The 14,520-nt window shown below is 42.3% G+C and overlaps 1 protein-coding gene across 1 annotated transcript in view; it reads right to left on the bottom strand.

Annotated features, from left to right (window-relative positions):
* Window positions 1-907: 907 nt before the first annotated feature.
* VAV3 (vav guanine nucleotide exchange factor 3) overlaps window positions 908-14,520 on the bottom strand; it is a 188,295-nt gene continuing 174,682 nt past the window's right edge. Inside the window, exons 26-27 of the mRNA XM_066623356.1 lie at window positions 3,033-3,184; window positions 908-1,167 (exon numbers count right to left, since the gene is read on the bottom strand). Coding sequence (XP_066479453.1) covers window positions 1,126-1,167; window positions 3,033-3,184 — 194 coding nt within the window. The 3' untranslated portion in view covers window positions 908-1,125. The remainder of the gene's footprint in view (window positions 1,168-3,032; window positions 3,185-14,520) is intronic.

The following is a 14,520-nucleotide window of genomic DNA, read 5'->3' as shown; positions in this document are numbered from 1 at the left end:
ACAGAATGACAAAGCCATCAAAAGACAAAGTGATGATTTGTCAGGGAGAGGGAATGCATCGTTCACTTGGTTTACGTTCTTAACAATACCACCTCATTTTATTACTCAATGCTGCTACTCTATTACATAAGGCAAGGGGAGGCAACGAGACAGAATTAGCACACTAGCAGAACTTTTAACAGCAGTTAGGTTGGAAACCCAAACTGTGCACAAAAGTTTTGCTTCCGAAACCATAATGTCTCCAAGATATGTAGAACCTAGCTCAAAATATGGGTGCACATATTAAAAGTTACTGTAACCATAAATTCTATAGAATTCCTTTTTTACGATTCCCTTGTAAGTTAAACCACAATTCATTTTTTAAAGCTTGTTGTTTCACAATATATTAAATAGAAGACAGACATGTGTTTAAATAGCCCTGGAATTTAAAAGACTACTTTATGCCTTTCTTCCCTTGCTGCTACTGCCCTAAAAAGCATGGAGGGCAATCCTATGTATGCACACTCAGAAGTAATCCCCATTGAGTTAAATGGGGCTGACTCCCTAGAAAGCATGTTTAGGATCACAGTCCTAAGTGGGCAGGATTTATGTGCACACACATGTATTAGCACACAACTATTAGCAATGTTAGTTGTTACAGATACTGCAAGATAGATAATTTTGACCGTGTGATTATTGGAATGGTTAAACTTTCCTAGATGCTGCAATAAGCAACAATGAAGTAAGCATTCATCTCTTAAAGCCATCGGAGACATTAGCTAATGGGGTGAGGGTGGAGAAAGTAAATTGCTTCCAAGACTTAGTATTCACTGTATACAGCAGTTGGAATGAAAAGAAGCATTTTTCAAAGTCTGTTTTGAAGTGATTTTTCAGGAAGCTGAGGTTAGAGTTTTGTACTGTTCCCCAGTGGTAGCAGACGAGCAGGATGTTTCTTTGCACAGCTTGGAGTGAGATATTAATCTGTCAACACAAACTTCTTCGGTAATCCCAGCATTAAGACCAGAGGGTTTGGACAGACAGAAATGCTGCATTTCAAATACTTAACAAGATGAATAATGTTTTGCAGAAGTCTGGATTTCATAGTCCCTGAAATTAATGGCGAATAGTACCAAATCAGTGTCCAAGTCACTCATCCTCTTCCACATATGTTGATGGAAACCAACCCACCTATAAATGAGCAGAGGAAGACAAACCAGGATATTAGATTGGTATTCCTTTGCCTCAATCTAATTCTTTGCAAGACCCAGCTATTCAAACTGGGAATGTTCTGATTCAGTGAGAAATGTGAACATTTACTTTTGTGGCACTGAGCTTGATAAACATTCTTCAGTATACTGCTTATGAACACACCATAGTACGTTAATCACACTCAGCCTTTGAGAGCAACTCAACCTTTTTTCCAAAAGAGATGCTTTAACACCTATGAAATGAATTTGAAAACAGATGGAGCTGCTTTGGTTTAGCAAATTTAAAAGATTTTGGTGTCTGAAAGTGCAAGAGACACGAAATGAGGACACAGAGAAGACTATTTTTAGTCTCTTTAAGAAAATTCATTAGTAAGAGTCATTTAAGGTCAGTGTACATAAGCTCTTAGTCGGCGGCTGCCAACCTTAATGGCACCATGACCCACCTCTTCCTCTGTGGTGGGTTGTGGCTCTGGGGAAGTCCCTTCTTGGTTGCACTGGGTCACCCACCCACTCTACTGGCCTCCACTGCCCTCAGAATGGTGTGCAAAAGCCTCTGAAAGCCACTTCTGTTCTACTTCCAAAAACCAGAAGCGGCTTTCAGAGGCATCTGTGGGCCATTCTGAAGACTACGGAGGCCAGCAGAAGGGTGGGTCACTGAAATGGCATGACCCAGAAGCAGCTTTTGGGCCACCCAATACTTCCAGAATGGCTCCAATTTGGAGCCATTTGTATGTAAGGATAGGCTGGGGGATGCAGCCTGAGACCTGCCTTGCCTAGGCTCGCGATCCACCAGTGGTTGCAATCTATGCTCTGGGAAAGGGTGCCCTAAGTTATGGTCCAGTTCTGTGCAAACCAACTTAATGCCAAGTCACTTCTCTACATGTGCTATGCTAGAAATGTTTTCTAATTTCCCAGAACAGTCTGCTGCTAGAACCATTATAATATACAGCACAAGAACAGGGAACTCAATATGAATATTAAAGACTAACGAAAGCAATGAAGATTAGGAACTAAGTGAAAGACAGTCAGCATTTAAGCAGGTGCAATCTGGGGGTGCTTCTAGACTTTGCTTTGCTCCTGAATAAATAAGTGGGAAGGTGGCCATCTATTTTATAGACTCCAATCTTTTTTGAGAGATGGATCTCACTACACTTAAGGTGCAATCCTAACCTACTTTCCAGCACTGACATAAGGGCAAACAAACATTCCCTTACTTTGAGGGAGGCCTGCGTGAGTACCCCTTCAACTGCAGGATGCAGCACATGCCCCACTGGCACAACTATGCCAGTGTTAGAAATATGGTTAGGATTTCGGTCTCAACCATGCATTCATAATGTCTAGAATTAGCTACCACAACATGCTCTATACAAGGCTGCCTTTAAAAGACAACTCTGAAGAAGCAGTAGTTTTTTCTTAACACCTGCATGTGCTAACTAGGTTGCTTCTGGGCTGAATCCAAGGTGTTTTTGCTTAACTTTAAAGCCCATTCCAGTTGGGTCCCATATATATCTTTTAGATAGCAGCTATAAGGCTGATCTAGAGGGGGTCTAAGTTATCCATAGTAGACCTTGCTCCCACTGCCCTCACTTCAGGAAGCAAGACCCTAAGCCAAACAGAGCAGTGTGTTTACCACTATTGTCCAGGCTGAGTATTACAGGGTCTTGAGGATCTGCTCCTCCCTCAGTGTCTTTCATAAGGCTTTAAAGATTTGTTTTTAAAGGTGCATGTAAAAATGTTTTTAACAAAACAAAATATAAAAGATTCATGGGGCCTGAATGTGGTTTCATTTTCCCAAAATCTTAATGAGCTAAACCTACCATTGTGCAGTTTGAAAAAGAAACTTACCTTCCCATTTACTTCACCTCTCCACCAGCCATTGGCACTAATCTTTGTGTAAATTTTGACCACATCTCCTTTGAGCAGGGACAGTTCACGCATGTCTCTTGCGCAGAAGTCATAGCGGGCAATAGCTATACCAAGGACCTTAGGGCTCAGCACTGGAGTGGAATACAGAAAGGCAATGTTATTAGAAGCTTTCTAAATGCACACCAGTTGAGTAATAACAGCATTTTTAAAAAATTTGATGTACAAATGCAAACAAAGGTATTTTTATGCAAAATGCAAGCTGACTCTATGAAAAAGTGCAAAAGAAATTTATTCAGTGTAAAATTTTTAACTTGATTTTTTAAAAAATGAAACCACTAAAAAAAATGTGGGAAACATGATATTAAGTGCATTGGAGGGGTCAAAAAGGGCCACATGTTGTGCTCTGCATCTTGCAGCCTAGGCTTTTTCATTCCCCCACCCGTCTCACTGAAGTCCACAGGTCTCCAGAAAAGCCACTCCAGAACGTCCAGGGTGCCCAGCAAACCATCATTTGATAAAGTGCAAAGAGATGCAGCCAAAAAAGAGGAAATTGGCACACATGCACCCCACTTGCTATGCCAAAATGCTTGTGCATGGGGTTCTTTGGATCTTGGTCAGTCTACGAAAGATATACGAGTACATTTAGGTTCAGATATAAGTAACTAAAAATCTCAAGAAATTCTCAGACATAGTAGATATTGCTATGCTTTCCATTTTATAGAGTAACATATTTTGCAGGTCACAAGTTAAATCTTTTCACATTCTAATAAGGCTAAGCAAAAGGAGTACAGCAATATGGTTTCAAAGGATAAACTATAAAATTTAACACTAATCTATTACAGATTAGATAAAATATATGCAAAGGACCATAGAAAAAATTTCTACTATAAATTTGTGTTCCATTGGCTCCCTGACTTACTAACAGTCTCACTGGAACTTTAGTTCAGGCATTATATGTCCTTCAATGATGCTGTCATGCCAGCACAATAGCAGTGAGCTGGAAAGCCCAGATGTTTTGACTTAAGTATGGACCCCTGGAACATAACTGGTACATAAGAAAGTGGCTTGAGTACTGTTTCCATATGCCATCTACTTTGTGTTACTCTGCCTACTCTTAGGCATTCTACGGCTCTAAGAGACATGATCCAATGAAATGAAAAGAAAAGACACTTAAACTTCCACTGATTTCAATGAGAGTTCAGCACATACTTAAATCCCTTCTATCAAAATGAACAGGAGAGATTTAAATACAGTACATTCTTAGCCTTCCTATTGAAATCAACAAGATGTTAAAGTGCTTATCTTTGACTAGATCATTTTCAAAAGCTGCAATATTGCAAATTAATGGCATTGAGAACTCAGCAGGATAACTGCATTTAGCCCCAAACATAACTGTAGCACAGCGTTTCTCAAACTGTGGGTCGGAGGTTGCAAGCCAGTTGTAAGTGGGTCGTGTAGCATCTAGCACAGCCACATTTGAAAATACAGAGCTGAAAATATGGTACGGAGCTGCAGGGCAGGGCAGGCTCCTGGTGGGAGAGAGACATGGTGCTTTGGCCTGAATACATGGGAAGATGGGGCACTGGAAAGGGGGGGGAGTTCTGGGTGGTTGGATAAACGTCCATGTTCTGCTTTGACTTCAGAGCTGGAATGTCTGAATTCTGAGTTACGCAAAATAGCAGCACATGTGTGCTGTGTAATGGGACCTTTGGCTGATTGCAGCTTAGGTTTGATCCCTAAATTGATGATGTCACTTCCAGCCATGACATTACTTCCAGGTTAATATCACTTCCAGTGGGTTTGACAGACTGGCATTCAAAAAGGTGGGTCCCAATGCTAAAATGTTTTAGAACTACTGCTTTAGCAAATTCATACCAAACTTTCTGGTTTCATGAATAAGAAAGCTACTAACAATGGAGAACACACACAGATTGTACACACATCCTGCTCCTGAACTCTTAATCATGGTTAATCTGATGACTGGAACAAGCTGCAGTATCACTTGCTCTCTCCCATTAAATTTTCTGTCAGTCTCTTATGTGCCAATGCCCCTACAAGCCTCATTCAGGGTTCCCCCTTATACAGGGGTTGCTCATCAGTTAAGATGATGAAAAGGAGTGTGACATCCTCAATATTAATGGTCAAGATAGTGGGAAAATCATGTCTGCATGAACTATTCTTTTTAAGATAATGAAATATATAAAGAATTCTACAGTGGTTCCACTCCTTTTAGGATGACAGATCCCAGGTGGTGGTGCTGAAGGACACCTGTTCAGCACCCTGGCCCTTAAGATGTGGGGTCTGCAAGGTTCCATCCTGTCCCCCATACTATTTAACATCTACATGAAACTGCTAGGAGAGGTCATCCAGAGATTTGGAGTGGGTGCCATCAGTATGCTGAACAAGCTCCATCTCTCCTTTCCACCAGATTCCAAGTGGGTGTTGGGGCCCTGGAGGGCTGCCTGTAGGCAGTTGGAACTTGGATGAGGGCTAACAAGCTGAAATTAAACCCGGACAAGAAAGAGGTTCTCCTGGTTTGGAAATCCATGATGCTGGTGATAAGAGTACCGTCCTGCACTGAACGGGGCTGCACTCCCTCTGAAGGAGCAGGTCCACAGCTTGGGGGTCCAACTGGATTTGTAGCTGCTCCTGAGTTCCCAGGTGGCAGCTGTGGCCAGGGGAGCTGTTGCCAAGCTTTGGCTAGTGCACCAGCTGTGGTCATTGTTGGATAAAGCAGACCTGGCCATGGTGATCCATGCTACAGTGACATCAAGGTTAGACTACTGTAAAACACTCTACATGGGAGTACCCTTGAAGGTGGTTCGGAAATTGCAGTTAGTGCAGAAGGTGGCAGCCCATGTGCTAACTGGACGTAGGCGGTTTGACTCTGTCAGGTCACTACTCCAGTGATTGTACTGGCTACCTGTTTGTTTCCAGGCCCAATTCAAGGTTCTGGTCTTGATCTTTAAAGCCCTCTACAGCTTGGGGCATGATATCTGAGAGACCGCCTACCTCTGTACATTCTTGCTCATCCCTTCAGGTCACCAAAGAAGGCCCTCTTACATATGCCACTACCTATGGACACGGGAGGGGTGGTGGCAAGGAATGGCACCTTCTCAGTAGTGGCACCAATGTTATGGAACTCCCTTCCTCTTAGCTTATGAACTGCTCCCTTCCCTAGAAGCTTTCCAGCAGGGCCTAAAGACATGGTTATTTAGATCAGCCTTCTGATTCCAGGTCTCTTTTAATTTTGGATACTGTGGATTTTATGTGAGGTAGATGCTATGGGTCTTTCCCTTTGTTTACTGTTGCTGCTAGCTCATTAGTTGTGTCTTGGTTTAATGTGATACTTTTAATGTGACCTTGTTGCGTTTAACGTTTAATGTTTATGGTTGGTTTTTTTTTTACTGCGATTTTATGGTTTTTACTCATTTTATTGTGATTTTATGGTTTTTACTGTGCTTTTACATTGTAAGCCGCTTTGAATGCCCTTTGGCGAGATAAAGCAGGGTAGAAATTCAGAAAATAAATTCTGAAGACGATAATGCTGAAGGTGATGAACAAGAGACAAAACACTAAAACAGAAAAATAAAACAGATGAACAATAAAAGGTGAAAAAATAAGACTATATGCAAGCATACACTAGACTTCTAACAACACAACTATTTATTGGTTACAGCTCACTCGAAAGGAGATTGGTGACATATGGAAGACTTATTTCACCAATATAAATGCATCTAATCCGAGAACTGTCTCTGGTTACTAGTCCACCTGGGCGAAGGACCACTTAAGACTCTGAGGAAATCCCACAGACTTAGCCATTCACACAGAATGCTCTGCTGCAAAAGTGAAACTGTTTGTGTCCATTTCTTCACATGGTTTCTCTCATCCTAAGGCCCCCTAGGCTTACCTCATAAAGAAACAGTATACAACAGCACAAGTCAAAAGCAAAAACAAAAGCCATGCATGTCTCAAAATGCCTGAACAAGCCCATAGTTCGAATTCCTTGAGACAATTTAGAAAAGAAAAAAAGGCAACTAATGCAGGCCTTCCAAAATGAAAACTCATTAACATGCTAACAGGCAGGCCTGAGAAGATGGACAAAAGGACAAAATCCTGGGGCCCTAGTTTCCAGGCGGCCCAGGCCATGACAAAACTATAGCAGAAAACAAATTTAGGAAGGGAAGGGGTGCAATCAGGCATCTTGCCCTAGGCCCAAAGCCAGCTTTCAGTAGTCCTGCTGGCAAAAAACAAAACAGAGCCAGTGGAGAAAGCATTCCACAGCCTGCACGTCACTATAAAAAAAAGTGTTTCCTTTCTCACTAGGCGACAAAATTATGATGGGGTGCCTATAGCCCCACTACCATTTGCATACACACACCCTGTGGCATGTGGGGCAGAGGCAGAAAAATCCCAGCAGCCCATTGACCCTCTGGTTGAGTTGGTGGCATGGCACGGCTGTTGCTGGGGCCAATCTGGCTGCCCAGCTTCAGTCAGCACTGCATTTCAAGCCATGCCCATCCGCTCACCCTATATACAGTCTGAGATTAGCTGGTTGCTCTTTTGGGAACTGAATAGGAATTTTTTGCCATTAACCTGATTGGCTGTTGGTTGACAGTTTTTCGTCTACCCCAGTTTGGCATTTGATACTGGGTATGTTATGTTTCTTCTCTTAGAGGGGTTTTTCCATGGGCTAGGCACGGGGGGCTGGTGTATATGCTGAGATAAGCAAAGTTGGGTTGAGCCAGGACCTCCCAACATTTGCTGGGATGGTGAGGCTGGCTGGTGAGCCCCCTGGTTGGATCAAGCAAAGGCCAACACAAAGCTTTACCTGCGTGGGTCAAAACTGGACAGCTGCGTCAACCCTTTGGGGTTGGCAGTGATAGGCTAACTCAGTCTCTGATTAGGTATTGCTTTGAGCCAGGACGATAGGCTTGTTGCTCTGGGGAAGGTACTACCGTGTCCCCCAAGCAATTAGTTGCCAGCATGCTGGAGGGGGTTAGTCAGGCCTTTCCCTGCTGCAGGTTTATTGTTATTATGCAATAAAAATAATAATCACCCCAAGCTTCTGTCTCATGTGCTTCTTGGGGGGGGGGGGTGCTTGTGTAAAAGAAACAAGAGAACAAAATAGGCAAACACCACAAAAAAGGGAAAGGGAAGAGAGGCAATAGATTTAGCTTGCTGCAGAGTAAAACTCAGCAGGAAAAGTTGTTTGTGGTGAGGTTGCTGCAAAGGGCAAAGGAGAACTGAACAGGAGGGTCTTTGCCCTGGCCCCTAGGAGAGGGATTCTTCTTGCTAAACTAGAAAAGCTGCTGCTTTGGCATTCTCTGCAGGTACAAAGGCTAAAGCTCAAACTTCAGTAAACAATATAAGACTGTATCTGCTGATCTCAGGGTGTGGTAAGGAACATACAAGACCAGACAACCCCTTAAAGTTAGCTGGTGGTTTTAAAAGGCAGGCACAGACAAATAAACTGAGTCATGGCATCACCTGCTAGAAAAGAAGGAAAGAACTTTTTCGGATAACTGCAAAAAGAATTTTTGGGCGCAATGGCAGTATCTAATTAGCAAGGCAACTTTAGGGGGAAAAAAGTTTCATCTGTTGAACCCAAACTCTGCCATAATAGCAAAAATATTTTCGCAAAGAGTCAACAATCCCATTAAAAAGGGCTTCTCTGAGAACCACACTGACATTTCCCAATTTAAAACCAGGAGATACATCAGAATGGCATCCAAATATATAGACAGCTATGATAAAGATCACCATTTACGTTCCAAAATTGCTGCACACGCTTTTGTGTCATATTTTATTGAGGACTCATATGGTACCTAAAGGTAATATTTTACACACTGCAGAAGCTTTCCCGTAACAGTAACAGATACTGAGCTTCGTAAAAATAATAACCGTATACACCTCAGTGACCAAAATTGAAATGCCCAAGATCAAATCATAGCCTGAAAATGAATTATTCCCTATTTTTGTCCCTATAATATCTTGTCTGTAATGCTTTTGAGCAGCCAATATTATAAATATGCTTATATGACTAGAAATACTATTTCTGAAGGAGGGAGAGAGAATCTACTACAGTACTTGATATTAAGCTTACTTTCCAAAATGTAAACCAACACCACTATTGGCCATAGTTGTGTATTAAAACAAACTCCTCCCAGAACTGCCAAATGCTTTAATTGTTCATCTATGACACCTTATGAGATGTGAATCAAATACAAATAGTAGAAGAGCAGCAAGGGAAGGTAGGAATTGCAGGAATTTCTCAGATGCAAAACAAGGAGTTACTCAATAAAGGCACACTTATGTCAGGCAATCCCCTGTGATAGAACTTTTGCACTGAGCCAGGCCCCGGCTGTGGAGTTGGTACTCGAAACCTCCAACTCTGGCTCTGAGTGAATCCAAAATTGTTTCTGATTCCAACTTCATGGCTCCATCTGAACAGGGCTTTAGAGACTGAGTCAGAAGCAATTTTGAGTGGAGCTGGAGGTTGTGTGTAATGACTCCATAGCCCTGAGCTAGGGGTTGATTTTCCCATCCCATGGCAGAGTCTTGATGAGCTATTCCAAAAAGTTCATCTAGCCCAGTATCTCGTTCCTTACAGAAGCCACCTAGATGCTTCTAGAAAGTCCCAAGAACAGGCACAAAGGTAATCGCTGTCCCTTATGCTTTACAATGGCTACATACTTCACTTAACCATGTGACTATTCACTTAACTTCAATGTATTATCTGATACAGCGGTTTCCAAAGTGGAGACTGCTGCGTGCCTGCAAATGCTTCATTGGTGTGATAGCACTTACTGTTCCACGGGGGAGCTTTGACAAAGTGCCTCCATTTGCCTGAATCATCATCGCGTCAACCACTTCTGGCCTCCAATGCCCCAGCAAGCTTTGCACCCAGATTTCCAGGCAGAAGTGGCTGGACGTGACAATGATTGGGGGCGAATGGAGTTGCTTTGCCAGGGCTCCCCCACAGAACAGTAAGCGCCGGTCGTGTGGGGAACGGCTTTCAAAGGATAATGGATCTGGCCCACGAGCCGTGATCTAGAGGGCCCTGATCTAATATATGTCTATTATATATTAATAGTAATATAATGTATGTCTAATCCTTTTTCAAGGCATCATCATATTTTGGGACAGTGAATCCCTTAAGTTCACAACAAACTGTTTAAAGAACTACTTTCTTGTCCTGAGAGTAAGTCTACAAATAATCACTTCATATTTCTCTGGTTTCATTGTTCACATTCTGTTTTTAATACAGCTTTAATTTGGGCCTTTTCAGAGCCAAAGGATAAGGTAAAAATAAACAATATAAACAAACAAGATATATCAATTTCATTTAATGGTCTCAAATGTTATCACACTTATAGGCAAGGAAGAAGAATTTGACTTGGAGTCTTTACCTCCAAGACATACAAGATCTGATTAGTAATCAGAGAAAAGTCATTTTGTATGGTCTCAAAAGTCACTTATTTAGTAATTATTAGACTGACCACTGGCACTGAAAATGGATTTTGGAGTGCCATCTAGTAATAACATTGTCTTCTTGGATAAGAGCGAAGATCCATCTATTCCACCCTCTGCCTACAACTTCTAATATTTTTAAGTGATGAACTTTATTCTGTGCAAGGCGGTTTTATGTTTTTAAACTGTTGCAGAAACACAAGGACACTGAGACTTAAGGGTACGGTGGGTTGTAGTTTGAAATAAATGACACCAAGAGAAGTCACATCTATAGATCTACTGTCTTTCTCAGTTCTTAGAGACAAACGTCACTTTGGAGCATTTTAACTATTTTAAGTGCTATCAACGTAATTAAAGAAGCCAGAAAGAACGGAAACAAGAGTGCATAGAAAAACAAATGGATAAAATTAATTTGCAGGCAACACACATGCAAAGACCTAGCTGAAGCTTTTTCACAGGCTGCTCTTTACAATAAGGTTTGCTTTAGGGATGGGACGAATGTTTGAGTCACAAAAGCTTGATTTTCGGGTTGAGGTTACTCCCAAGCATAATATGGTAATTTTGAGATCTTCAGCAGCTGAGTAATATTTAATGAGCACACATTAGCTTTAACTTAGCCTCAGTTTTATAGCACTGCAACTTTCTCTTCAATTCTGAATGCAAACCTTTATTCACAATCCATCTTGGTACCCATAGATGTTGTTTCAGCCATTTATCCATGAGCAATTCCTTCATAGCTAGAAGAATGTGTAATGATTTAACTATGTAGGCAAAGGAGTGATCATGTAGTGACCTCCAGTGAGTGATGTGCTGGATCATTTTAAACTTTCTCCCAGCTATGCAAGAATTACTCACAGATAAGCATGTTGCTCAGAAAATGCCTGTGTAACGCCATTATCCTGTATTTAGTCAAATGGGGTGGGGAGGGAGGGAGAAGAAAAGGGAAATTCGTCCCTTCCCTAGCTTGACCTCACATATAAATGGATATATTTGCAAAACAGAAGCAAATTGAGAATATAAAAGCAGTAAAGCAGTACCTGACCAGAAAGGAGTGGAGGAAGGGGGGACAAAGCTGTAGTCTGGAAGAGTTACAAAAGAAAACCCACACAACAAAGAAGGGGCTTAGAGAAAGAAAGAAAAACAAGAGAGACAAGCAAAGATGACATTGAAATATTGGTAAAATAAGATTGAAGAAATAGTAGACAACTAATTACTTAAGTATCTGCTAACAAGAGGCAAGCAACTTGGCTAGGTTTTTTTTTCCCAAACTCACAAATCACGTGCTCTTGTCTGAGCAGAGGAACAGTGGTTGTAGATTTGCTCATAGCCCTTTACTCTGAGTTCTTTCTCCCCCACTCTCCCCACCTCAGCATCAACAGAAAAGTGCACTGCATAGAATGAGGCAATCAGTAACCTATGCCCATGTCAGTGACTCATACACCAGACCAACACCCATTCGCACAAGGGGCTTTAGGATGAGAGATTGAGAGGCTTCACACTTGCAGTCTAAACTATTTCCCCTTCTGTATGGTGCTTTTGCACCACCTTGGAAGTGCACTTGCAAAAGGACTATTGAATAGCTATCTATGTTCAACAACATGCATCCCTGCAAGCTCTGTTACCAAAAAACACATCCTGTGGCTGCTTTTCGATAGGCATTTAAAAAAGCATGTTGCAAAAGAAAACTTTAAAAACCCCACCAGATGCAGCATCTCCCTTTGCAGATGTACTGCTATGAATTGTGAGGAGCACTATTTAAACAGAAAAGATGCATAGGAGTCCATGTGCAAAGCCCCCTGAAGACACACTGAACATCTTTAACAGTTCACACTTTAATACCTTTAACAGTTGCACAGCAGGAGATATTTAATAGATGCAACGTCTCCTGTCATGGTAGCACAACAAGATAAATCTTTATGACAGGCAGAAACATGTAGTTTATGTACATTATTTTTCTTTTATATTACATCCATTCCCATTCAAGCACTTCATGTTGTTATACAATACCAGTTCATTAAGGCAGAGAGATTTCAACATCACCACTTTATTTTCCTCCTGTAGAAAGACCTTTGCACCTCAAAAAGCAATGGATCATGTGGAATAGAAGCACTGGCATCGCTAGGGGGGCGCTGGGGGCGCGGGCCGCACTGGGTGACGCACTGGGGGTGACAGGCTAACTTCACAGCTTTGGGAGCTACTGTGTCATGCCATACACTGTTGGGTGCGGAATGGCCAGCGGAGTGCAGTGCAAAAAACAGAACTGAAATACTCGTAGCTCCTTTTGTTCAAAAGTTATGGCCAAAAAGCCAGAAGGAAAAAATGCATGGAGCCCTATGGAAAGTGAAAGTGAGCCATAGCGTGCGTTTACTTGCAAGTAGATGCACCTGCCATAGTCCGTCAGAAAGGGCAGGTGGAGAGGAATCCAAAGACACCAGAATGGTCACAATCCAATGAATGCAGCCTCCCAAAAACACCCAAGAAGGTCCCATCCCTCCCAGCTGCGAGTCTGAGCCTGAGCCAGAAATGAAGCCACGCGGTCGCGTTTACTCGCGAGCAGTCCATTGGAAAGGGCAGCTGAGAGGACTCCAAGGATGTCAGAATGGTCCTGATCTAATGAATGCAGCCCCCCAAAACACAAAAGGGAGAAGGAGATCCCTCCCTCCGTCCCAGCTGCAGTTTATTGAGCCCTATGGAAAGCAAGCAGCCTCACGTCATGTTTACTCGTGAGTAGGCAGACGTGTCTTGGCTGCTGGTCAGGTCAGGCAAAGGGGAATGTGAGGACAGCAGAATGGTCTGATCAGATGGAGCTGCTCCAGAAGGCAGCCTCCCCCCCACTAAAAAGGACAAAAAAGAGGCTTCAGCTGGTAAGGGCAAAGTTTTCTATTTTGCACTTGCAAAGTGGGGGGGGGGCTTTTTCCTGATATGCCTGAAACTGGACTTTAAACTGGGCACCGGGGAAGGCTGAAAATCTCACTGATTCTTTGGGGGGGGGGGGCTTATTGCAGGCAGGCTACAGAGTAAGCCCCATTGACCACTATGGGACTTACTTCAGAGTAGACATGCATAGGCTTGAGCTCACAGGCTGCAATTCTACCCACACTTTCCTGAGAGTAAGCCACATTGACCATAATAGGACTTACTTCAGAGTAGATTCACTTGGTGGAACAGGACTGGCTCCCCCTTATTTATTTCTTTTATTTTAATTTATAATTATTTATTTTAATTTGCTTCATGATGTCACTTCTAGCCATGACATCACTTCCAATGGGTCCTGGACAGATTGTCATTCTAAAAAGTGGGTCCCAGTGCTAAAAGTTTGAGAACTGCTGCAATAAGTTGTTAGTAAGTTGACACAGGGGTGTGTGTGTGTGTGTGAGAGAGAGAGAGAGAGAGAGAGAGACAGACAGACAGACAGACAGACAGACACTCCACAAGTTTTCAAAGTCACTAAAATCAGAATTTGGAGGAATAATACCATCATGTTATATATCAATCAATGCATAATTTCATGCAGAATGCAATGAAACAAACCACATTGAAATATATGTGTTCTAACAAAAGGTACAGCCAAAAAACCAGTGGGGGTGGGGTGATATTACATCACCATGCTCACCACCTGGGGAGTTGCCCCGCCCACTGCATGGGGTGACACACAGGCCTCCCGCACCGGGTGACAAAAATCCTAGTGACACCACTGAATAGAACAACCCAGGACAAACCCTGCCTTGGCAACCCAGCAGCCCTGGATGTACCGACTAAAGAATAGCTCATCCCAGGGCCATTGCAAAGAAATTATATTAACTCATCAGCCACTTTCTGAACATAAATAAATAACCAAGAGCTGACAACCCTCCAAACTAGTTCAATGTTAATTATATTTTTGCTACATTTCAAAAGAGCAAAACCACAAGGCTTTAAAAAAAAATAAAGGCTGGAAAAAACTGGGAAGACAAGTTCACTTTCCATGTGGCAAAATTGTTTTTGGGTGGGACTA

The sequence above is a fragment of the Tiliqua scincoides genome, chromosome 4 (genome assembly GCF_035046505.1).
Source record: "Tiliqua scincoides isolate rTilSci1 chromosome 4, rTilSci1.hap2, whole genome shotgun sequence".
In the NCBI taxonomy this organism is placed as follows: domain Eukaryota; kingdom Metazoa; phylum Chordata; class Lepidosauria; order Squamata; family Scincidae; genus Tiliqua; species Tiliqua scincoides.
This window is presented reverse-complemented; position numbering and strand designations above follow the sequence as displayed.